This window comes from Actinia tenebrosa, unplaced genomic scaffold (genome assembly GCF_029948245.1).
Source record: "Actinia tenebrosa isolate PJP-AT-01 unplaced genomic scaffold, QUT_ActTen_1.0 PGA_scaffold0__85_contigs__length_37466705, whole genome shotgun sequence".
In the NCBI taxonomy this organism is placed as follows: domain Eukaryota; kingdom Metazoa; phylum Cnidaria; class Anthozoa; order Actiniaria; family Actiniidae; genus Actinia; species Actinia tenebrosa.
Window position 1 is genome coordinate 13411362 of NW_028292569.1, and position 24630 is coordinate 13435991.

Genomic DNA, 24630 nt, shown 5'->3' on the forward strand with positions numbered 1-24630 from the left:
TAGTGGAGCATGCGCAGTAATCAGATGACTTTGGAGATGAAAGACGGGTTGAGAGTGCATGATTTCTAATACAATTCGTACACTGAAACACATATTACTGGAATACATGCAAAGTTTAGGCTTAACTTTTAATACAACAAGAATAAATCAAAGAATACATGGGATTCCTGTGTTATATCTAACTCACGTGACTATACATAGTTCAAATCATTCGGTTGACGCCATTTCCCGCGCTACACACTTCATCTACGATGTCGCTTAGCTTGGCCTGTAAATCCTGGTAGTCTGCTAGAGTAACCACGTGGTTATGGTTTCCCATGGCTATTTGTAGTAACTCTGACTTTTTGACGCCCTCACCGATGCCCACTACGATGACGTGGACCTTGCGTTCCTGAAAAGCATCACCCATAGAAATGATTCTCAGTGTCTTTGTAAGTACAACCACTCTCAACCTCAGAGTTCTTACTGCGCATGCGTATGCCATTCCGTCGAGTATGCGCAGTAAGAGTGACAGGGCTATAGGGTCGAGAGTGCATTTAAAGAGTGTTATGTTGTCGAATAACAAGCAAAATGGTTGTCTGGATGGTTTCCTCCCTCCGTAAAACCAAAGTAAAGCAAGTTAACTTACGATGGGAGAACCTACATAGCGCTCAGTTGATGTGATTTGTTCAGAAGATCTATTTCATAGACCAAATTCAAAAATCGCCCTGTGACTTTTGAATCACGCCAAATTACTTTGAGTCACGCCAGATCCCTTTGTTCACAACTTAAGCCTCACATCGGTGCGAGTTTTGAATTTGGTATATTCTATCATTGTTTTATCTATTTTACAAGGTGTGATTCATTGTATTTTTATAAACACATTATATATTAACTGCTTTCTACGTAGGCTCTCCCAATTTCTAAATTGCTTAGTCGTGATTCAACTTAGTCCATTTCCCCCTCCCCCTCCCCCCACACCATGTGATGAATCTCGTTTTATCTACATTTACTTTGAGTGGTTTTAGCGCATCTCCATAAGGTTCACTAAGGTGGTTGGTCCGTCCGTCCGTAACGACAAGAAGAACATTAGCCACTGACTCTCTGTCTCCTCCCTTCTTTGTGTAAAGGTCCGTAGCAGCTTTGAGTAGTGCCTTGTCAGTTCGTGTCCCTCCGTGAAGATAGGGAATAGCCCTGATGACATTCATGATCTCACCCAGCGAGAGCGCTGCAGTCTGCAAAACAACAATAATAGATTTATGTCTAGTCAACCAGACCATCACCCAGCTCCACAGGAAGCCCAAAACACATAAACCACTCCACAAACCTGATTAAAAGTAAGCTGTAACTGAGGCTCTTGGTTGTAGACTATGATTCCTATTCTTGTTCCTTTGAACGAGCCCTGGGCGTTGGTCACCAAGTTAACTAGGAATTCCTTGGCTGTCTGGTATCTTTCTACGCCGACACTACTCGAAGAGTCAAGCACCAGGCCAAGGTCAAGGTCACGGTGACATGGAGTGGGACCTTTGAGGAGAAACAAACAAAGATCCAAAAATCAAAAAATATATACAATGTTTAAGAAAATTGATGTCATTTTTTACATTTTCCAACGTTACAGTCTCCATGCTGGGTTTCATTCCCCGCGCAGGTTTTCCCGCCATTCTCAGGAGGAGGATTGGTACACTCTCGAATACGTGATCTAGTCCCAGGCCCACAGGTAGTGCTGCATGAAGTCCACGGTCCCCATGGTGACCACTTGCCATCAATAGGGTCTTTAGGCCGATCTGGCAAAAATGATAATATCAAATTTGTATGACTTTGAAACGTCACCGCTAGCACGTGGCACTGGCACAGGAAGGAAAAGAACCAATCACAGCGAGCAAAATCACATCTTATCTACTCACAGTTTGCTTGGTCACGACACCGTGTCATGGTACGTCACCCCTGTACTGTGAATTTTTCTGGCAATAAAAACACTGCTGTAGTTATTTTTACTTGCCTTCTTCGATCTTGTATACGTAATTAAGGTGAGGTCCTCCCACACAGGCCTTGGTGTCCGTTCTGTTGCAGTATGCCGGCGGAATACTCAGCCCCATCAGACATTGTTTAGATGGACCATGCATAGCAAAGCGCGATTCTGCATCAGGCCCGCTCCAGCACTCGCCGTAGAACTGAAGACCAAAGTGAGTGAATCCTCGCTCCTTTGTCCGTTCTGCACAGCGGCATACCAAACTAAGACAAAAGACATGCGCACGTCATACAGCTCTGTCATTTCCTTTACAGTGCATGCTCTTTGGAATTTTGTCGAGCATGCGCAGTAAGTATGTCGGGCTCTGGCATTTGTTGAAAGTTCAAAATTTACATTAAGTTCAGAATGATTTGAATTAAGTGTTAATTCTTACCCTTTTAGATAATCCATGAAATTATACCAATTAATTGTGTTACCGCTGTACACTGGATCAGTGGGATCGCGGTCAGTCAGCAGCAGCTCGGGTAGAGGCCTGGGTATGAGGGTATCAATGAAGCATCCAATTTTCTCAACCCTGGGACAGGAGGCAGCTAAGAATAACAATACATAATAAGTAAATAACTCTTAACGCCAAGAGAATGTAAAATTGATGTAAGAAAAAATGAGGGAAAAAAGGAGGAGAATATGCTTTTTAAAAGTTTGAAAACGTATGTAGTATGGGTGAAGCTCGAAAAAAAGGTAGAGTGTTTTAATTTTCCATAAAGATTTCTCAAGTTAAAACTAACTGTAATCGAATGAAAGGAATGACCTTCGTAAAGAGACTTTTGACGTGACGATTCTTTTTGACAATTTGACGTGTTTGTCTTTCCAAGGCACGGTATACGAACGACTCCCTTCGTGGTACAGTTTGACACGGCATCAGTCATTTACAAAACCACAACGATCAACTCGATTCTCTTGAAGTTTCTATACAATTGAGATAATCACTTTGATTCGATAAGAATTCGCTTTACTCGAGAAGTCCTCGAAAATTAAAACCTAAACTAATCCGCGAATGTCAGTAAATAAATAAATATTCATCATAGTCTCATAGACAAATTCAGCTGGTTTTTAGCTTTAAACGAATTACTCACAGCTTTCAGCAGTTTTCGTTATGAACGCGGCCACCACCCAAATAAGGAAAACAAGTACTTCTGCAGTATTTCGCTGCATGTTGTGCCGATCGAGTTTGTCACTTGAATCAAGAGTCTCTCCTCCGGAAAAATATTATACAACGAAGAAATTGATTTGCGCTCTGGTTGCCGACAGTTCTTTCTTGAGCCTTAAGTAATTTAACAAGAGTATAATTGTATGTTGAAGTCTTTTTTTCTAATTAGACTTATAAACAGTGATTTTGAACTTCCGCTTGCGAAAATTAATAAAAAAGCCAGTATGTACGGGATTTCTCAATAATATCGTATCAAAAGGAAACCACTGCCATAGTTGAGTACGCAAATCCTTTTTATTCTTGCACTATTGAATCTGGTAATGATCTGGTCAACTAAAATAAGGATTATCTATAGTTAGCCTATTGCTCTGTTTACAATTGTTGTTACTTATGGGAAAATGATTCACAAGGTGAAATACACAACAAAGTAATCAGTTGTGCTACAGATTAAAAGAAATACAATAAGGTTGAGGACTTACCAACGTTGGCGGGTCAGTCAAAACAATTACATAAAGATATTAATCCCGAAAGTTCGTCTTACTTCAAACGAGTGTTACACTATACTGAATTAAAAGGGTAGAACGCTAAGAGATTAAGTTAATCTCTTGTCAATCAAATAATTGCTGAATACGCTGATTACTATGGAAACAGCTACATGGCTCCCCTAAATTGGTAACAATTTACAAAAATACCTAAATCATCAAAGTTCTTTAAACATATAAACCGTAACCAATTATAATATGTAAATGAAAGAAAAGAAAAGAAAAGAAAACATGAGTCCTCTATAAAGTCCCTATCCTATACTATGATGTCGGCTTTTGTGGACACCACCGTGGCTTGCGCTGGTTACTTGGTTGGCTCCTCGACGGGGATTCCCGGTCTGCTGTTTTCTTGTTTCTGAAGCAATAGCACTAACTTCTGGATAGGTCTTTCCAAGACAGATAGCTGTCCATTTCTTTTGCCGCGTGGTGATAGGTTGGGGCTACCAACGAGCAGCTTCACCTTTCTCACAAGCCCGTCGTCGTCACGGATTACTTCTGTTATTCTGGATAGGCGCCATTGGTTGCGGGGACTATCGTCGTCCTTGATCAGAACGATGTCATCAGGTTCCATGTTGCGTCGTTGACGCGTCCACTTTTGCCGTTCCTGGAGAGACAGTAAATATTCTTTCCTCCATCGAGTCCAGAATTCGTTGGTTAGATGCTGGACTCGTCGCCACCACTTCCTGGAGTAGAGGTCAGCCTCTTGGAAATTCCCTGGGGGTGGTAGTATGACCTTGCTCTTCATCGTTAGGAAGTGGTTCGGTGTGAGAGCTTCTATCGGCGCGGTTCTACCGTCTACCGTCAGGGGCCGTCCGTTGACTACGGCTTCGGCCTCACACATGAATGTGCGAAGAGCTTCATCATTTAGCTGACTGCCACAGTTGGAGAGTAAGGCTGATAGAACGCTTCGCACCGTTCTTATCTGACGTTCCCAGACGCCGCCCATGTGGCTTGCGGATGGGACATTGAACTTCATTTCAATCCAATCGCAATTGGACTTCAGCAGTTCTTTCTTCACAGCCTCATGATCCATCTCAGTCAAGGTTTCTTGTAGCTCTCTGCGCGCGCCAATAAAATTAGTCCCTCTATCACTGCGGAGTTGTCGGACTGGACCACGGCGGCATATAAATCGTCTTAGAGCGTTGATGAATGAGCTGGTGTCTAGACTGTTGGCTGTCTCGAGGTGGATCGCTCTGGAGAAAAGACAGGTAAACAGTACGCCGTAACGCTTAAGTTCTTTGCGCCCTTCTTTAATGATCCAGGGACCAAAATAGTCCACAGCACAATAGGTGAATGGGGGTGTCGGCTCCAGTCTATCGCTCGGCAGGTTAGCCATCTTCTGTTCTTGCCCTGATGCTCTCAGCTTTCTGCAGGTAACGCAATCGTGGATCAGCTTTGAGACCATCGGGCCACCAGTGACTATCCAGTAGCCGGAGGAACGTATCTCGTTCAGGGTTAGGCCTCTTCCTTGGTGTTTGGTTGACTCGTGGCAGTTCTTAGCGATAAGGTATGAAATATGATTGTCCTTGGGAACTATAACAGGATGTTTGAGCCCGAAGTCGATACTCGCATTTTTGATTCTGCCACCGACTCTCAGAATGCCATGTTGATCGATAAAGGGATCGAGGCGATACAGGTCTGACTTTCTTTTCAGTTCGCGCTGTTCAGCTCTGCTGCCGTTGGTGGGGTTCTCCCTACCAGTTGATAGCTCTTTCATCTCTGTGACATAGGCATCCTGCTGAACTTCTCTCAAGATAATACGCTCTGCTTCCTGGAGCTCTACAATTGTAGGGGTTGTGCCTATTGGTTGCATAGTACTCGTTGGAGTGGACTTCTTCTGAACTCGGTACCTCAGAATCCTCAAGTATTTCAGGCAGTTGGCCACGGCTCGTTTGGCTCGAAACCAGTCCGAGAAGTAGCCAAGTCTCTTCGTTAGTGTTGAACATTCCTTCACGACTGTGGAAAATGCGGACGACTTCTTAACCTCTTTATCATCTGCTGATATCTCGTACGTGTCGTTGGTGAAGTCTTGCCATTTCTCTTGGAGCTCCCATAGAAAGGAAGGTCCTTGCAACCATCTTGAAGTCCGTAAAAGACTTCTTGGACTCAGGCCGCGGGAGGCGTCGTCCGCTGGGTTGCTCCTACCTTCCACGTACTTCCATTGGGTAGGGTCTGTGTGGTCTCTTATTTGCTGCACGCGGTTCGCTACGTACGTGTGGAAACGACGCGCTTCGTTATTAATGTAGGCCTTGACTACTTGGCTGTCTGTCCAAAATACCTCCTTGTCGACTGGTAACGTCAGTTCCTTGTGAAGCATTTGGCTGACCTTTACCGACGTTACTGCTGCAGCAAGCTCCATACGAGGTATCGTTACTGGTTTCAGTGGCGATACGCGAGCTTTCCCCACGACGAATGAACAATGAACTTCGTCCTTCTCGTTCACCAGACGTAAGTAGGAACACTGGCCGTAGCCGTCAACGCTGGCGTCAGAGAAGTGGTGCAGCTCAACTATCTTGGGAGATTCAAATCCATCCGACTTGTGGCATCGGGGAATATTCATCTTCTCTAGTAAGGGCAGTTCTTCCCTCCACAGCTGCCATTCATGTCGCAACGAGCCTGGTATGTCATCGTCCCATCCCACGCCTTCCTTGCACAATAACTGGAGTATCTTCTTGCCTCGAAGCATGAATGGGGCGGCGAAACCTAGAGGGTCGTAGATGGAACTAACTGTAGACAGGATTCCTCTTCTTGTTAGGGGCTTATCCTTCAGATGAACTCTAAACTGAAAAGTGTCATTTTCTACGCACCATTCCACACCAAGTACTCTCTCGATGGGTAGAGCATCTTGATCCAAGTTGAGTTCCTTAACTCCTTTCGCCCTGTCATCGACTGGCACTGACTCTAGAACTTCTTTACTATTGGATACAAACTTGTGAAGTTTGAAGCCTCCCTTTGCGCACATCTCACGGGCATCTTTGATGAGTGACACGGCTTCGGCGGCCGTAGCGGTGGACATGAGTCCGTCATCTACATAGAAGTTTGTCTTCAAGAACTTAGCGGCGTTCTCGTGGCCTTGTGCATTGTCGTCAGCTGTCTTCTTTAAGGCTAGGTTGGCACATCCGGGCGAAGACGTAGCACCGAAGAGATGGACTCTCATGCGGTACTCCTTCGGAGTGGAACTCGTGTTTCCCTTATCCCAGAATAGGAATCGAAGGAGGTCGCGCTGTTCTTCATTTACGCGAACTTGACAGAACATACCTTCGATATCGCAGGCGAAGCATACTGACTCTTGACGGAACCGACATAGTACGCCCGCAAGAGTGTTCGTTAAGTCGGGGCCTTGGAGTAGATGTTGATTCAGAGAGTGGCCCTCGTACCTGGCTGAGCAGTCGAAAACGACTCTTATTTTGTCTGGCTTCTTCGCATGGTAGACACCGTGATGAGGTACGTACCATACCCTTTCGTAGTGGTTCGGTGCCTCTTCTGCATAGCCCTTTGCTAACATGTCCTCGACGAAGGTGACGTAATCTTGCTTATACTTTGGATCCTTGTCGAAACGGGTCTTCAGTTGATTCAAGCGTACCTCTGCGAGCCTTCGGTTGCAGGGAAGACTCAGGCCGTCTTCTCTTAATGGTAGCGGCATCTCATAGTGGCCGTCCTCGGTTTTGTGGATCTGCTCGGTCATCATCTTCATAAACCTTATATCTTCTTGTGATAATGACTTGTCGGAGCATTGCATTTCAGGGAACTCGTGCTCGAACATCCTTTTCACGGCAAGAGGGGTCATAACCTCCTTGTGAGATGGGGGCTGCGGGATAAGGAAAGACGTCCCGTGGTCCGTATCCATCCTCTTAGTCGCGACATAGTGACATCTAACGCTGCCTTCTTCGCAATCACTTCCTACCACCTCTGCGCCTATGACACCCCAGCCGAGAGCTGTGCGCATAGCGTACGGGTCAGTTGCATTCCCAGGGACAACTTGTCTTGGCTTGATAGCGCGAACACAGTTGTTGCCAACTAGGAGGCCGATCTTTAGTTCTTCTCTGTATGGTGGTATCTGGTCCGCTATTGGTTCGAGGTGTTTCCACCCCCTTGAGATCTCCGGTCTTGGTATCTGTTCGCGTCTAGCAGGTATCTGATCCCTTGAGTACGCTCTTGGAAGAGGTATGTTAACTTCTCCGTCCTGGCGAGAGACAACCAGTCCTTCGATTTTTCTTGTCAAGATATTTTCGACGGAATGCATTGTTCCTAGCTCCAATGTTATTTCCGGACCAGACAAGGATAGTTGAGAGCAGGCGTCGTCTGTGATGAAACATGTGTCGCTCTGGTCATCCAAAACGGCATACATTTCTACCTTACGATCCTCGTTATCTTGGTGATATACCCAAACGGGGACTATCATGGAGGTCCTGGCGTTGTTGCAGTCATTCAGGTGACAGACCTTGATACAGTGGTTGGTTGCTTTAGCTGTCTCTGAGGCTGGTTTACTTGCATCAACTTTAGTATCAAAGTGGAGCAGGGTTGCGTGTGATTTCTCGCAAACACCGCATTCGGCCTTCTTCCTGCAGCGTCTTGCCATGTGCCCTTTCGTAAGGCATGCGAAACAGACGCCTTTCGACTTGCAGACCTCCACTCTTTCCTTTGGCGACTTTTCAAGAAAGATTTTACAGCGCTCGAGTTCGTGAGGCTTATCGCAGAGGGGGCACATGCGCACATACGAGTTGTTCGATGAGTTGTTTGCTCTTTCTTTTGTGATCTCGTGTCTTGAAACGGAAGTAGCGAAAGTCGATCCTTGTGAACGTTTGGTTTCATTCCTTAGGGCGTTTCGTCCTGCTAGGTAACCGCCCTTTTCTTTGTTCGTGTCTAGTTCTTTCTTCGTAGCTGATAGTGATTCTAAAGAGAACACTGGATGTGTTGCATCAGAGGCGGCATCCTGAACGAACTCCACAAGGTCATTGAATGCATACTCGCTCTTCTTGGCTTCAATCCTCTTGGCGCTCTCCCTCCACCTGTTGCAATAGTAAGCTGGCAGTCTTGTAGCGAGCTGACGAATGAACATGAGGCTATTAAGCTCCCTTAAGTAACCAACTGTTTTCATGGTTTCTTGCGTCATCACAAGGAAGTCACTTAGCTCTTGGAGTTCCATCCCCGATTTGCAGGTTGGCCAACTGAACAGCTTCTTTCTGTATTCTTCGTAGATTCTATATGGATTGCCATAGCGTTCTTTCAACATCTTCCTGGCACGAGTATAGGCATCTTCCGTGCGAAGTCCGAGCAGCCCATTGATGGTTCTTTGGGCTGCTCCCCCTGTATACTGCCCGAGGTAGTAAAGCTTACGACTTGGGTCGCCGTCTTCTTCTATCAGAGCCTCGAAAGCACTCTCCCACTTTGGATATTCTAGTATGTCGCCTTGGAAGATTGGCGGTTTTGGCGCTGGTAGCATGAGACGCTTCAGGAGATGGACTTGCTGTCTCTGGATTTCGGTGCTTTCTCTTTGGATGGACTGAAGCTGCCAGGAGATGTCCATTGGTGGCGAGGTGTAAGACGTCGCTGGAGTGGAGCTGGCTCTAAATTGGGGTGTGGCCGGATCGATAATTCCACTCATACGAGGGTTCCTTATGGGTTGGAGTCTCGCTTGTATTCCTGTCGATCCGTTTTTCTCCAGAATTGCTCCTAGGTCTATTTCATCCGTTTCGCGTTGACTTGGACGCCCTATGTGTAATGGTTCCTTTACTTTGGCTTCCTCAGTTGGGTTTCCTGTGTACAGCGTTTTGACTTCAGCTGCTGGGTTTCCTGTGTACGACTTCTTAACTTCGGCAGCTGGGTTTCCTGTGTACTGCCCTTTAACTCCAGCTGCTGGGTTTCCTGTGTGTTCATATTCTGTTTTCTTGGTGGGTGGCGTGACTTCTTTGGTAACAGGATTAATGACGTCGGATACGTCACGTTTGTTGGTGGTGTATTGACTAAGCTGGGAGATATCCCACGGGTCTTGTATTGCTGTGGGGATGGCTATCTCTCCCTTCCCAGCTTCAGTTTTCTCGTCCTCGGCGTCTTTACTGAGTAATCCTTTGATGGCTTCTGCGGCGTTTAACTCTCCTCGGAGCTCCTCCTCTTCTTCAAGGCGTTGTAGTTCTCTTTGTTGTCGTTTTAATTCGTCTTTTTGCCTGTCAATTTCCTGTCGTCTCTGCAAGCTTCTCATTTTCTCTTTTAGCGTCGTGGCTTCGATTATAGCTTGTTTTGCGATCGATAGGGCGTTAGATCTCGACGTTCTCGATGAACGACTGCTCCTCTTAGAAGATCTCTGTGATAGCATCTCCGATCTCTCGAACTCTAACTCCTTTTTCTTTGTTTTTAAGTCGGCCATACACTCCAGGGAGGACTCCCACAGCGTTGTAAATTGACCGTCGTCTTTGTTATCTTTATCATCACCCATCTTTATCAAGAGGTCAAGCACTTGGTCGTTAATAGCTCTGAATCTATTCATTTCCATTTCTAGACCGTCAATACTGGCGGTAAGCTTTACAAGATCAGAAGGAATTCTCAGTAATTCATAAGAATCCTGTATTCGTTTATTAAGATCCTTTCCTGCCTTGGTTCTCTTCTTTTTTGCGTTTTGTAAGTCCATTTCAAGACCCTTTTCGGTACGTGTTCGCAAGCGACATTCCGATCGTGCTTCGCATATTTCTGTGGTCGTGCTTTCCTTCGTAGTTTCTTTCTCTGGTTCCAACATTATGCAACGTTTACTTTAAAACGGCAGTTATTTCACATTAACTATAAGAGTTTCACATTTAGAGTTTCACAGTTTCACAAAGGAATCGTTGGTGAATATAGAATCACTTATTGACTTATCTCTCGGTGGATTCCCTCGTTGTTGACTGTACGGGATTTCTCAATAATATCGTATCAAAAGGAAACCACTGCCATAGTTGAGTACGCAAATCCTTTTTATTCTTGCACTATTGAATCTGGTAATGATCTGGTCAACTAAAATAAGGATTATCTATAGTTAGCCTATTGCTCTGTTTACAATTGTTGTTACTTATGGGAAAATGATTCACAAGGTGAAATACACAACAAAGTAATCAGTTGTGCTACAGATTAAAAGAAATACAATAAGGTTGAGGACTTACCAACGTTGGCGGGTCAGTCAAAACAATTACATAAAGATATTAATCCCGAAAGTTCGTCTTACTTCAAACGAGTGTTACACTATACTGAATTAAAAGGGTAGAACGCTAAGAGATTAAGTTAATCTCTTGTCAATCAAATAATTGCTGAATACGCTGATTACTATGGAAACAGCTACACAGTATATCCGATAGTACGTTGTTTTTTGAGATTTCATTTTCATTACTTTATAGTATTATCATTTCTTCTTCTGAATGTTGGGGAGTTAAAAATAAAAGACTTAGAAAAACTTGATATCTCGCTGGAAATAATTTTGACGAACTGGTTTGTTAATTATGCTCTGGAAATGGAAATTAATGATTGGATTCGGAGCGCGATTATTGGTCATTAGGTGAAGTAATAGGATAGGTCTCGAGACACCGAAGTAATAACCCTGGTTAACCTATGAAAGGAAACGATAAAAAGAAATCAATCATAAGGAAGGGAAAGTACAGGAAAGGAATGGAGAGGATGAGGATTTTTTTTTTTTTTTGCAAACTTTTGGAAAATTTTTTTGTGAAATAAATAAACTATAGTCTAGTTTGAAATTAATTTTCCCGTCCTTTGTCGAGAAATGTAATGCGCTTTTACCAAGAGAATCACTGAACACTGAGGCTTTGGATTTGAGGCGTTTCTTTAAATATAAGGGACAGAAAAACCTACGGATTACAAAGGATGGAAAAACTTTCTCTAAATAAAAGCGCGCATAAGAACACAAAAAAGAAAAAATGTAGAAAAAAAAACATTAAAAAATCAAAAGCCGAACTAGAATAATGGAAACAACTCCCAGATGCACTTGGACAGGCTTTTCAGCGTAGTCCTGGGCTCCAATATTTTGACCATAGTAAAAAACAAAGAGAAGCTAGAGTAAAAGCTTCACGTCAAAAATGAGTGAATTTAAACCCTTTTTTCTCGGCTTTGGCAACGGTTTAAAAGATTCTCTCCTCGGTATTACAGCTATATTTAGACTAGACAGTGAAACGGAGAAGAAAGAGGAAGAAAAACAGAGAAAATTGGTCGAAAATCAACGCCAACTTCGAGGGATGAGAACACGTCCAAAAACAGACAAGTAAAGACTTTTAATGTTTATTAAAAAACAAAGCTCGCTTTTCTAAGGACGATTTTACTTATAGTTGATGGAGTGCTTCAGTAAGCATCTCTAAATGGCTATCGAGTCATATCGTTTATTTTCCCCCAAGATGTTGAATGAAATATGTTGTCTTCGATGAGCCAGGCTTATGCAAGTTTTACAGATTCCAATATTTAGTTTGATTGATAAGATTTTAAAATTGTGTTATTTACTTTAGTTGTTTTTTGTTGTTGCTGTTTTTGTTTTTGGCTGTTATGTGATATCAAGATGCTACCCAGAATAGGTATTCTATTCTATCTCCATCACCAATACCTTTCCAAACACAGGGGCTGTCTGTGTTTAATTCATTTATTACAACCATCGTCTGTTATTTTATTCCTGTAGTACCCAACCAGCTAAACAAATATTGAAGAATATGGTTCAGTGCTGTCTACTTAATGGGGGTATTTTCTGGGTAAGTCAATTGGTTAATACACTACAAGACATTCATGAAGGACCATTTATTTTTGTCAAGGGTTGCTAATACTTGGCAGCCCTCATTACTGTCAGTCACAGATCCTAGACATGGAGCATCATGGCTGGAGAAGAAACTAGGGAAAAGAAAAGAAAACAGAAGCAAAAACCTAAGCCCCCTCTTGATATTCGGAATATTTTAATATGGCACTTACATATTGAAAAAATATTCCAAATTGTCTTTTTTTGCAGTTGAGTATATTTTTGTTTGAAAGCTACATCATTCCGGCTCTGCAGTGGCTCACGCACCTAGTATTTGGTAAGCAAATCTGATATGTAGATTTTCAGACGTAATCCACACAATATTATTTATGTTATATCCAACTATTTGACATCTAAGCAGGGCTTCAAATGATGGTTATTGGTCTATAATTACCCCAATGACTAAATTTTCAAAGTCTTTGATAGCTAGTGATTTACTTTTCTGTTCCTTTGCTTTTCCCAAAAGGTTTCCAATTTTTGAAAGAAAAGATGGAAACTAAATAGTTAAACCCCTGGACATAAAAAAAGAAAATATGTACTAGAACTTAACCATGTAGTATAGAAGTATTACTGATTATCATTGTTTATTATAGAGTTAGTTTCTGGTAGTTCAACTCATCATAGTAGTGTCTGGTATTGGATGGGACCAGCATTGTCATATGTTTTTGGAGCGTTGTGGGTGCTTCCCTTATTCTGGCTTAGTAAACCATTAAATTCTCTCTGGTTCCAGGTAAGAATAGTGTGCAAGAAATAATAGCTTAATTATCATAAATGAATGACAATTAAAGCTGGTGTATTTTTTTGTGTTTTCCTGGAATATTTCTTAATATTCCAGGAAATAGCTGACTCTGCGTATCGGAAAAACAGAGGTAGACCTCTTGGCCTTGTGCATATATCAAGGGGAGAAAGGTATGGCAAAATGTTGTTAATTGTATAGCTTTCATTATTTCAACATTGTTAGTCCATAAATGATATGATTCATAAATTAATGTTATCTTGTTTTGTGATGTTGCAGTGTATCAAGTTATGTGAGCAGAAGTATAGCAGACTTTGCATTTAGTGTTCTCTTACAAGCATTCTTCTTAATCCAGGTATGTATCCTCCAACATGGGTGGGTGTCCTCCAACATAAGTGATTGCCCCCTAACATGGCCAGTTGTCCTCAACAATAAGCAGGTAACCTCCAGCATGGGTGAGTGTCCTCCAACATGGGTGGTTGCTCCCTAACATGGGCAGTTGTCCTCAAACATGGGCAGGTATCCTCCAACATGGGTGGGTGTTCTCCAACATGGGTGATTTCCTCAAACATAAATGGGTGTCTCAGAATTAATTGAATGCCCAGGTGTGGTATCAACAAAGGGTTTCAAAACAGTGAAGTGCATCACACAGTATTGATGGGTATCTTCGTGTGTCCTCCAACAAGAGTGGGTGTCATTTTGAAACACCATCTTGATCTGATTTGTTAGTTGGTGTTTATGTTTCCAGGCAGGAAGTAAGATTTTTCTAAATGAATACATCATTGATTTATTTATTCCTCAGGGTATGCTAGTGGGTTTTTTACCAGTCCTTGGCCCTTTAGCAAGTTTAATCCATATGTGTCTACTCTATTCTCTTTATGCTTTTGAGTACAAATGGGTCAATATGGGTAAGTATCTCTCTTGTTTTTCAATGACAGGCGAGGGGTACTTATCATTTACACCAATCCATCAGATTAGAAATTTATTTGCTAATGATAAGAAAAGGTGGGAAGTTTGACTTTTGAAAAATGGTACACACATATACTAATGAACCAAAAAGAGTGGGGAAAGTGGATTACCTCAAATGAAAGAACAAGTTTTCCTGAACTTCCTGATCAGAATGATACATACCATTTGTTTTTTAACTGGAATTTCCAGTTTTTTCCTGGTAAATGGTAAGCACCCCAGGTCACATAATAAATTGCTCTCCAACCTTCCCATGCATATGTAGCACCATCATCACATAGAATTGGGAGGGGAGAGGGAGGAAACAGGAGTTAAATATAGGGAGCATACAGCTCCATTTCCCAGCTTTTCCTTGTCTGCAGTCCCTGAATGTACAGTAGGTGAAGTGGTGTTGTGGTTTCATAGATTGGTCAGCTCCTAAACGCTTAGCATACATAGAATCCAACTGGCCTTACTTTGTTGGATTTGGTCTGCCATTAGCACTGATGACTGCTTTACCTTCATCTGTTTTTGTCAGGTTGGTAGTATGTGACTATTTTTTTCATGATCAACAGTGATCATCATCATCATCATCATCATTATCATCATCACCATCATTATCATCATTATCATCATGGTCACCCTCACTATCATTTTCAATCATCACCATCATCAATATTTTCTATCAATCATCATATTTCTGTTATCTTTATCAATCCTTATCATTTCCAGCATCAGTTATCATCATTATAAATCATCATCATTTGCATCACCATAACAATCTTTACCATCATCATCGCCACCACCATCATCATCATTTTACATCATCATCATCATCATCATCATTAATCATCCTTGTCATCTCTATCATTTTAATCCTTGATACCATTGCAGAAGATTTCTTTCATCTCTTAAAGTATGATTTTGTTTTTCAGTGGTTGTGTGTTCGCAATCCTTTTCCCTCTCTTCATAATCAGTGGCAATGAAGCTAATGTGTCTGAAACAAAGTAAGTTCAGCAATGTCTTCATCTAAATACTTCTTCAATATAGAAGAGAATAACAATCTAATTTGTATTGCTTTCAGTCAATTTCCAATCAGAGTGTTTAGATTAGTGGTATGGTTAACGAACAAGGTATTCCATAAATCAACATCCAAGCCAAGACCACAACAACCAGATGTACAAAACCAGTCCCCTTCCTCCCCTCCCTCATGACATGTGGTATGGTTAACGAACAAGGTATTCCACAAATCAACATCAGAGTCAAGACCACAACAACCAGATGTACAAAACCAGTCCCCTTCCTCCCCTCCCTCACGTCTCTAGTACCCCCTTATGGGGGGAGGAGAGACTTGTTTGTAATTCACCCTCACTAATAGACCCACGTCTCAAAAAATGAATATTAAAAAATAAATATATTTATGACTTTCTTTTTGCTAATATTGTAAAAACAAAGATTAATAAAAAACCCTGAGATATTGGTTGATTTGTTGGAACTTTTAAAAGTGATACCAATAGGAGGGCTTTTGACTGCTTAACTGCTCTAACTAGCCTGACCCCCCTCAGGCATCTCTTTTCTGCTCTTTTCTCTCTCCTTTCTTATACTGGGCTTCCTGTGTTGGCTGAGAGTTGACCGAGCGGGACTAGTACCTAATGAGAGAAGAGGGAGAGCGATCTTTTCTTTCCCTCCCCTGCTCGCCATAGTCTTCCTCGTTTTCACCCAGCCCTCTCGAACAGCAACAAAAACCAAACCAACAAAACCTTAGTGAGTAGCCTGTGGAGCCGGCTTTGATCTAACTACCAGTGATAACATATTGCTGGTATATAATTGATTTTTATTCCCCAAGGAGATCACCTAAATCTTATTCATTCAGTTTTATACATTTCTTAATAAAGAAAAGTCTTGTTCATTAATTTGAATCAAGAGCATCTATTAATCCTGCTTTGTTAAAGATAAACCTTTTAGTGCTGACACTATTCAATAGTCTAACTGTTTATTTACTGTTTTACACATTTTTATAGTGGATAAAAGAGCTCTTAAGCTTGCTTGGGCATAATGTTTTCCCATCTCAGACCACATGTCATTCTATTTTATTCACTTTTCCCCGGAGGGGTAGAGACACTGTAATAGCTTTTGCCAATTTTTGTAGGCCCTTAAGTAATTAAAAGTCAAGACACTGAAGATGGTCTCAAGCCATGACCTCTGACGCAACAGACTGATGCTCTTACCAACTAAGCTAACTTGGCAGTCTATAAAATAAGATTCTTTGTTTGAGTTGTATCTACATTCCTCTGTCTTCTCATGTACAACCATTAAACAAAAAAATGATACTCAAGGGAATCAGATGGTCTGAAATGGAAAAACATGCCCAATGTATAGAGGTCTATTCTGCTTCTACTAATTCCATTAGTCCGAGAGTCAAGTATAGTTGTTTCTCAAGCCCTTTGTAAGAAATGGCCAGAGCATATTGCATTTCTTCTGGAATGATTTCATAATATTTGAGAATAATATCTTTCTTTCAGCAGTTTTATGCTGAGTCACTTAAATAAATCTTCAATTACTATCATTTATCAATATTTGATATCTTGTATGAAATATCTATCTATCTATCAATTTGATTACTGGGAATGCCACAGTGTGAAAGAATCAGATCTAATTTAGTAGTGCTTTTTCACAGAGATAGTTCTTTGTCCATTGAATAGACCCCTTGCATGTGACGTCAAAGCAGCTCAATTTGGAGGACAAAACGAAAGAATTTCAATCTCCTGACAATCGGAAACCTATTGTTATGTCCTCCAAATTGAGCTCGTTCTGACATGCTACAAGGGGTCTATTTAGAATTGTTTAAGAGTCACCATAGCAACCATGTAACATTTAGAGCTGCCATGGTAATGATAGTTATACTAGCAACAAATGGAATGACACTAGATTCTGTCAGTTTCAAATAATAATCCGAGGTTTTTTGGGAATTTGAATGAAATTGTTTTTAATTTTTTCATCATGATAGGCTATAGCAGGTCATGTGACCCTTCAGCCTTCAGAGGGTAGGGTCACGTGACCTCTTAGTGTAAATGGCTTATTTTGCTAGGTTTTACACACCACAGACAAACATAAACGTATCATTTCTGAGAAACAAAATCTTTTTTAAAATGTTCTCGAATAAAGTTTCATTCTTTAGGCTAATACCATACTACATAGATCCTTTCGTTACCAGCCTCAAAGATGCCTTGGCCGAGCTACCGGAAGTGACGTCCATAGCACTGACTTTGATTTCCGTTCCCCCAAAGTACACATCCAGCTCTATCTTCCTCTCGAGTCCTTTACTGACATCCGGGCTGATGACTTCAAACTCGACATTCTCAGCCTCGACATCAGGGTCTGTGATGAAGAGTACGTCTCGTTTCTGGGTGCTAAAGAATTTCAACCTCGCTATCGTTTGTTGAGGGTGAACGGGCGAGAAGAAAAAAGTGCGCTTTTCACCAACTTTGACTTCTTCATCTTCTCGAACAAGAGGGTCGAATACATCCTCACAGAAATACACTCCTTCAATGTTGGTGCGCTTTTCAACTGGGTGTTTCTCGGGGCAGAACTGTTCGTTGATATCAATCCCGTAAGTCTTTGCCATAACGCGTGCAGACAAAATGTTTGGGTTCTGAGCAAACGTCACTGCTCCTTTCATAATCGCTAATTCGCTCTCTCTCGGTGTTAAGATTCGCATCTGGGGAAATGAATCTACAATTGCTTTTCTCAGTGGTAGCGCTTGAGAGAATCCTCCAACGAGAAACATCGTCTTGACCTCTGCCAGTTTCTCATTGCGCAAAAGGCTGCTTATCATATCAACAGTTTTTTTTATCACAGCCTCGTAAAATTTTTCTATAATTTCTAAATGGATGTAAAGATATCCGGAACCTACACTGACCTCGCTGTTGGTATAATGCAGTCGTAGGTTCTCATTAATGTTGTCATCTGTACCAATAATACGACTGTACGAGTCGACAAACTTGAATGGAAGAACAATGCTTAATTCATCACTGTCTACTCCATGTTCCGCGCGCTTTTGGATCTCGAAGTCACTCATGATCTTCTGCCAGTCGTTTGGGTAATCACGCTGGAATAAATTGATAAAATCCTCGCCAAAGATTCTCTTTAGCAGGCCAATGAACTCGCTGTCCACTAGTATTCCTCCTAGCTGTCCTCCCACGGGGGAGTGGATCTCTTTTATTGTGCCATCCTTTTGGATTTGATGCGCTGTGATATCCAATGTTCCTCCTATAAGAACGAAAATATGAAGATACAGCGAACTACAATAGGAGAGTGAGAAATCACGTTCGCAGGGCATATGACTACCGCGCATAGCAAGGGAAATTTTTCGGCCAATCATAACTGCTTTCTACCGATCACTTGTCACTCTGAAGAAATGAGAGATACCTACTATACTACTCTCTTAGATTATTGGTGTTATAAAAAACATTTCGACATTAAGAAGAAATTGCTTCCTGCGGAATCGGATTATTCCTCACCTCCATTATCTACCACCATGTACGAACCAGAAGATTTCCTAAGCACCTCATTGACAAGTTCTTCCCCTGTCTCCCCCAGAAAGTCCTTCATTTGTAGCCGTTTACAGTAGAATGAGGCTGCCTCGGGTTCCAGTGCGATCATTAGGTGATCAGGATCGTCAGGGGATGCTAGACCTCCCTGTATCACAATCAAACATCATTCAGTGAGATTCTGAGGCTATAGGAAGCATCTACGCCTCTATCAATGTGCAATGCACTTATGGAAGTTTTACTCAGTTAAAAAACCCCGCACATTACAAACACTATCGCAAGCTGCAATACTTCAAGGGGTTAAGCATATCGTATGGCGGACTACATAATTTTCAAAAACTAAATACGCAATCATATTTGCGAGCGCTGCCTTTTGAAATCCCGCGGGAATCCCGTGAGAATCCCTCGATGAAAGTGCGCAATGTGTGCGCGACGTGGAAATAGGTACCCCCTTTAAACAGGAGCTACCTTGGAAGAAGTTCTGCGTTTGTAGTGATGGAGAACAAAAGGAATGTAGTCTCTGGGATAGCGAGTTTAGAGGATTAAAATCTTTAGTTCAGTCTATAATCTCCGTCAAGGTATTGTTTTTTGGATTTCAGTTTTTCAATTGACGTTGAAATTCTAGTCGGCAAAAGAGACATCCGAAACTTCGCGGGTCGCACTTCAACGATAATGGTAGTAAGTGGCAGGCATGTTGTTTAGAACATAAGCGGTAGATTCACTAAGATGTTCGGGTTTTTTCTTTTTTGCGATATCACTTCATTTCACAATTTATGCGATGCGCATAATTTAATTCTTAGACGGAGAAAGTTAACTGATAACCCGGCTCAAGTGCGCAGACTTTATTCCTATGGAAAATACCAATCAAATTCCATAACATTGATCTGAAATAACTCGTGCGCATTTCGATAATCAAGTTACTAACGATACGTTACTTACTTACAAATTACTAGCGATATCCGATACGATATATATTACTAACGAATCCGTACGGCCCTGCTCGAAACCTGCGACCGTATTGACATGATTTGCAACTTTTAAAATATATTTTTTATTTAGGGTCATATGATAAAATGCTTATTGACTGAGTTAGGTCGGGCCGTACGGGAAAATATTTGCCTCTCGGTCATTTGTACGGATATCACCTCGAGCTAAATATTTTCTCGTACGGCCCGACCTAACTCAGTCAATAAGTACATAATTCCCATACTTTTCCGTCACTTCACATCAGAGATAAGCCGTTAAGTCGAATTAAGTTAAGCCTATTACTTTAAATTGAAGTTATGTCTATCAACAATAGTATAATGACTACCATTTCGTACTGGTATTCTGGTATTGCACTGAATCGTGGGTCAAGATAATTCACTCCTTTATTGTCTATAGTACTAACCATATAAGCAGCTTGCCGCATGAACTCCTTGGCGGCGGGTTCCCAGATAGCAGGTACAGTAAGAACCCATTGAACCTGGCTTACGTCGTACTTGTTAGCGTGCTGACCATTTTTCCCCAGGTACGCATTATTGATGGTATCCATCGCCATCTGACGCAAGTAGGCAAGGCAGACTGCGAAGAGGTCTAGTGCACGGACTGTCCGTCCATTTGCAGCTTTGATGCGAGTCTCTTTGTTCAACGACTGGAAAATAAGGATACAAAGTTACACTCTTTTACCCTGTTAGAGGCTTGGGATCCCTGTGTATCGAGAAGAACTTCAACTTCACACCACAGGTAGCCCGTAAAAGAAGAAAACCCCACCACAATTACAGTTATCAGAGTAATTTCATTCCTGCAGATGTTCATGAAGGAACAGTGTTGACAAAACATAACTAGTAAGAGGAAATTTTTTTCAATAATGAGCAATAATGGCAAAATTAAAGCGCCAAAAACTAGACCTTCGTATGAGTTTTGATCCCAATTTTCGTTTTGGGTTAACACTCAAAACCTTTTTTAAACAGTTAGAAACTGATGTACTATGATAAAATGCCTGTTTGAAGTGGTATTTTGAATTGTACAAAGATGTTTTGTTGCATTTGTGTTAGAATGTTGCTTTGTTAGGCTTTTTTTATAGAAAATATATAGGAAATAAGCAAATGAAGGCCTAAACCTTATTTTCGAAAAAAATGCGTTTGCTTTGGGTTAACACTTTGATTCCACTTTCATCGGTCATCTCCACTTCCAAACAACTTAAACTTTCTGAATAACAAGATTTTAACCTTGTACAACAGCCTTTCTTCAAGAAAATAGTTTTTGCCGCTCACTGCTTGAATACGAAAAGAATTCTCTCTTAAAGCTATCCCCCTCGTTGACTTCTCAGTAATGATTATAACTACTGGTACTTTCTAGACTATACATGCTAATATTAACTATCTTTATTACATGCATAATTTTCCACATTGTGGTCTAGCTTTGAGTTATTTCATTTGTGCTGTTATGGCTGACAAACATCGGCCTCCTATTTATTATTATCATATAGGATATCCTCTCAAAAATATTTTGGTCTTGACGTTTAAAAAATGCCGACATTAGAAAAAGATTTATCGCGGTAGAAAGTATATTCCGTTTAAGTGACGCAACAGATAAGACTGATTGTCTCGGCAGGAGTCGTGTATATAGCCAGCCATTCGGAACCCATCCACTTCAAAACCAGCCAACTTTCAACCCTTTTTATACATCCACATCGCGAACGAACATGTTCTAATTCATCAAAAGTTTTGCCTGAAAAGTAAACTAAAAAGTAAATCAAAAAGAGAAAAATCAATGGAAATTTAATCGCACCAAGATATGACACTGATGAAAGAAAAGATTCGTTTGACCTAAGGATGTTTATCAAATGTTCGTCTGTAACATGCCTTCTTATTTCTAATGTGCTATATTTAACTCAAATAAAGATTTTTTTCAGCTTGAAGTAGACTTTATTGTTAGGTATTCACTTAATTTTCTTGATCTTTAACAAGGAATGGTGCCCTTCTTACGTTAATCAAGCAATAAAACTTCTTTTTTAAAACAATCTTGGCGGGTTAATTAGGCCCCGTCCACACGTATCCAGAAATTTGTATATCCGCAAATTTTTTTTAGCGAATCAGACGGCTTGCGTCCACACGTGTTCGGAAATTTCGTATCCGGAAATTTTCGAAAAAGGGTCTCTAGAGTGGAAATTTTCGAATACGCTCCGAATACGGATACGTGTGGACGGTCGTATCCGCAAATTTTCGAATACGCTGACGTAAACACGATTTTGCGCATGCTCAATAAGAACAACTATCCGTCAAAGGGACTAGGCACTAGCGTGCATCAGGGCGGATCAAGAAATTTCCGGATACGTGTGGACAGTAAAAACGATTCGAAAACGATTCGAATACGCTGCGTGTGGACGAGAACAATTTCGTATCCGATAAAAAAAGCGGATACAAAAATTTCCAGATACGTATGGACGGGGCCTTAGTCAATCCGCCCTTCTCAAACTTATCTTGATTGCGAGGCTAATGGAAATACAAAAGAAATGCCACAAATGCCATCGAGAAAGAGTGTGATTTCTTTTGTGTTTTCATGTTGCGTTAGCCTCGCATCCAAGATAATTTTGGGAAGGGGTTATTATGAAGTCCAAAATCGAGCTGGCGCTTTTCAGACGAATACCTGACATTCTAGAGTCTGGCATGAGGCGGATCAGCCAAAGTTTTCTTCAAATAATTTAATTTATTCCCCCTGATATTCATCTGCATCACACGTCCGCCCTTTACACAATGACATTTCATTTCCGAAGCGAACTGAAGTACTTAGCCTTTCTGCAGTCCACCTCACTTCTCCCGTCTGCATCAGTTTTTTATCTATAAATCCCTCATTAAACCTCATTTTTCTTGTAGAGACTAGATACAAGACATCAAAACTAAAGCCTGTCGCACGAAACGTGATAGCTGATTTAAAGGGCGGAACACAGGAAGCCCAGTTCAATAACGTTTGTGCTCTCTTGAGCGCAATTATTATCAGACTGTTAGTGCATGGTTGACTGATAATAAGATCCTCTTCATTTGGCAAGACTTCGGTCGGATGTAAAATTAATATAGGAAACGACGAGAACTATTATTTGTTAAATTTTTACTCCTTTGCTCATAAACATTCCATCACGTTCAAGATTCCTATGAAAAATTCTTCTTTATTTTAGTTATAATCTCTGATGCTAGACATGAGTTCCGAATAGAATACGACCACTCAACGATTACTCCACGAAGACGAAACGATTCATCTTTAAAACATATTCTACAAAATTCCATTTACTTAAGGAATAATACTAAAACTAGAAAGATATGTTGATAAATGATAAGAATTTCCACTCAAATGATATGTAGTCACTATGCTGTATTGCGTTACTAAGTCAGACCCTGTCACAGCTGTTTGCGTGATTTTATCTCCAGGGGAGATAAAATCACGATGGCAAATGATGGCAAATATTATGAATTCAAAACGCTTTCTCGTAAATTGGATTTTAATTGATTAAATAAACATTAAACAAAAGAGTAACGGTTAAAAATCCATGGAAATACAAAAACATGTGCAAACAAGGTACGAGAAAAGCTTACTATGTCGAAAAGGCAAACAATCAAAACGATATTAAATTCGTACTCAATATAGAAAACATTAGTTATATCATAAAGCAAGACAAATGAAATTGAGCACTTTGCAGGAATACAAGAATAGGTTAATTTCTCGAAGAGCAAAATAATTGCTTTATTAATTTTAAAAACAACACAACATCTTTAAATTTGAAAAACTTGTTTCGACTTGTCACAAAGCCATCTTCAGTTAAAGCTAATTGTTTTATTCTATTAATATCATCGTATATTCTTGAATTGCCGCAGGGCAAAAGTACTGAATGACACAGATTAATCTTAAGGTAATATTTTTTTCGCTATTAAATTTCGTGAACGAACGAAAGATCTCAAAATCTCAGGACATAATAATGGAAGGTGTTGATTATTTTGAAGAAATGTCGACCTATTTTTGGAGATGAAAACGCATAATATCTGTTTCAATATAAGCTTACACACACTTATAAATACAAGGACTTGGCAAAGTATGTTGTAGGGTGACAGCCACGAGAGATATTTGATATTTTCACCGATAATAATGGAGTGCATATTCATTTTTAATGCATTAATCTTACTTCATCTAGGTTATTTAAATACGGCAAAGGCTTGAGGTGAATATCGAGCAGAGAAGTCTAGAAAGACCTTTCTTGTGGCAAATTGTTTTCTTTCGCTCCTATTAACATCCGCTCCGGCTCATTAAGTTTAGAATGTGTGTATAAAATTCGAATCTTAAATTTCGTCTGGCGACTCAAATTTTAAACCAAGCTCTCGAATAAAACTCGCTAAATGAGAAACTACATAAATATCTAATATTTTCCATGAATAAAAAAGAACCCTAATATAACCCAGCAATAGCTAATAATCTCAAATCGTTTATCTAGGTCGATTACTAACCTTTGTATTGTAGAGAACGAGTTTGAAGCGATCAAAAAAGAGTAAATCTTGTCCTTCGCTTCTCGCCAAGTGCTTAGCATAGGTCTCTACAGCAGCATGGCCGAACTTGTAGAAGTCTCCTTCGGAGGTGAGTAAAACACATGTCGGTGTTTTGAAAAAGCTGAAGCCTTGTCCTCTTCCCCAACCACGAAAAACACAAATGTCAGACTCTTCCACGGCATTGACGGGTGCGAAAGCAAATCCACTATACGTAGTACCGAAGTCAATGGCTACGATCAATTCTTTCTTTTTCCCAGACATCTGTACGAGATATAGGCAAGAAGTCGTTAGAAAAGGACAGCGTTGTTTAGTAAACGTGGAGAATCGAGGGTGTTCCTAATAGTCTCATGCGAGGAGATCGCGATATGAAAGCGATATCAAGCGGCGTAAAGGTAAAACATCGGCATTGCCGTCTTGATGACAGACATGCTAGTGAC

The 24630-nt window shown here is 40.9% G+C and overlaps 4 protein-coding genes across 5 annotated transcripts; 1 reads left to right on the forward strand and 3 right to left on the reverse strand.

Moving 5' to 3' along the window:
• Positions 1-110: 110 nt before the first annotated feature.
• On the reverse strand, positions 111-3329 carry LOC116301756 (coadhesin). Its single transcript, XM_031710873.2, has 7 exons — positions 3082-3329; positions 2382-2538; positions 1979-2211; positions 1581-1763; positions 1307-1503; positions 993-1214; positions 111-391 (listed from the first exon to the last, which is right to left on the reverse strand). The coding sequence occupies exons 1-7, from the start codon at positions 3158-3160 to the stop codon at positions 203-205; spliced, it is 1260 nt and encodes a 419-aa protein (XP_031566733.1). The 5' UTR covers positions 3161-3329; the 3' UTR covers positions 111-202.
• Positions 3330-3430: 101 nt separating this feature from the next.
• On the reverse strand, positions 3431-10998 carry LOC148913541 (uncharacterized). 2 transcript variants are annotated; one of them, XR_016120080.1, is made up of 2 exons: positions 3635-10998; positions 3431-3488 (listed from the first exon to the last, which is right to left on the reverse strand). XR_016120080.1 is itself a non-coding variant. In XM_089031855.1 (2 exons), the coding sequence occupies exon 2, from the start codon at positions 10425-10427 to the stop codon at positions 4002-4004; it is 6426 nt and encodes a 2141-aa protein (XP_088887981.1). In that variant the 5' UTR covers positions 10428-10681; positions 10828-10998; the 3' UTR covers positions 3431-4001. The 2 variants fall into 2 exon arrangements, 1 of the variants encoding a protein (XP_088887981.1); XM_089031855.1 differs by having other exon boundaries at positions 3431-10681; positions 10828-10998.
• A 718-nt stretch (positions 10999-11716) lies between these two features.
• Positions 11717-15610, forward strand: LOC116301582 (etoposide-induced protein 2.4 homolog). Its single transcript, XM_031710662.2, has 10 exons — positions 11717-11933; positions 12339-12408; positions 12660-12726; positions 13043-13179; positions 13285-13358; positions 13465-13540; positions 13988-14093; positions 14557-14668; positions 15066-15137; positions 15215-15610. Exons 1-10 carry the CDS (start codon positions 11752-11754, stop codon positions 15342-15344), a joined length of 1026 nt encoding a protein of 341 aa, XP_031566522.1. The 5' UTR covers positions 11717-11751; the 3' UTR covers positions 15345-15610.
• Positions 15611-15943: 333 nt separating this feature from the next.
• LOC116301581 (heat shock 70 kDa protein 12A) lies at positions 15944-24615 on the reverse strand. The gene is made up of 4 exons (XM_031710661.2): positions 24155-24615; positions 20071-20313; positions 18651-18828; positions 15944-18399 (listed from the first exon to the last, which is right to left on the reverse strand). The coding sequence occupies exons 1-4, from the start codon at positions 24452-24454 to the stop codon at positions 17321-17323; spliced, it is 1800 nt and encodes a 599-aa protein (XP_031566521.1). The 5' UTR covers positions 24455-24615; the 3' UTR covers positions 15944-17320.
• Between the last annotated feature and the right edge of the window lie 15 nt (positions 24616-24630).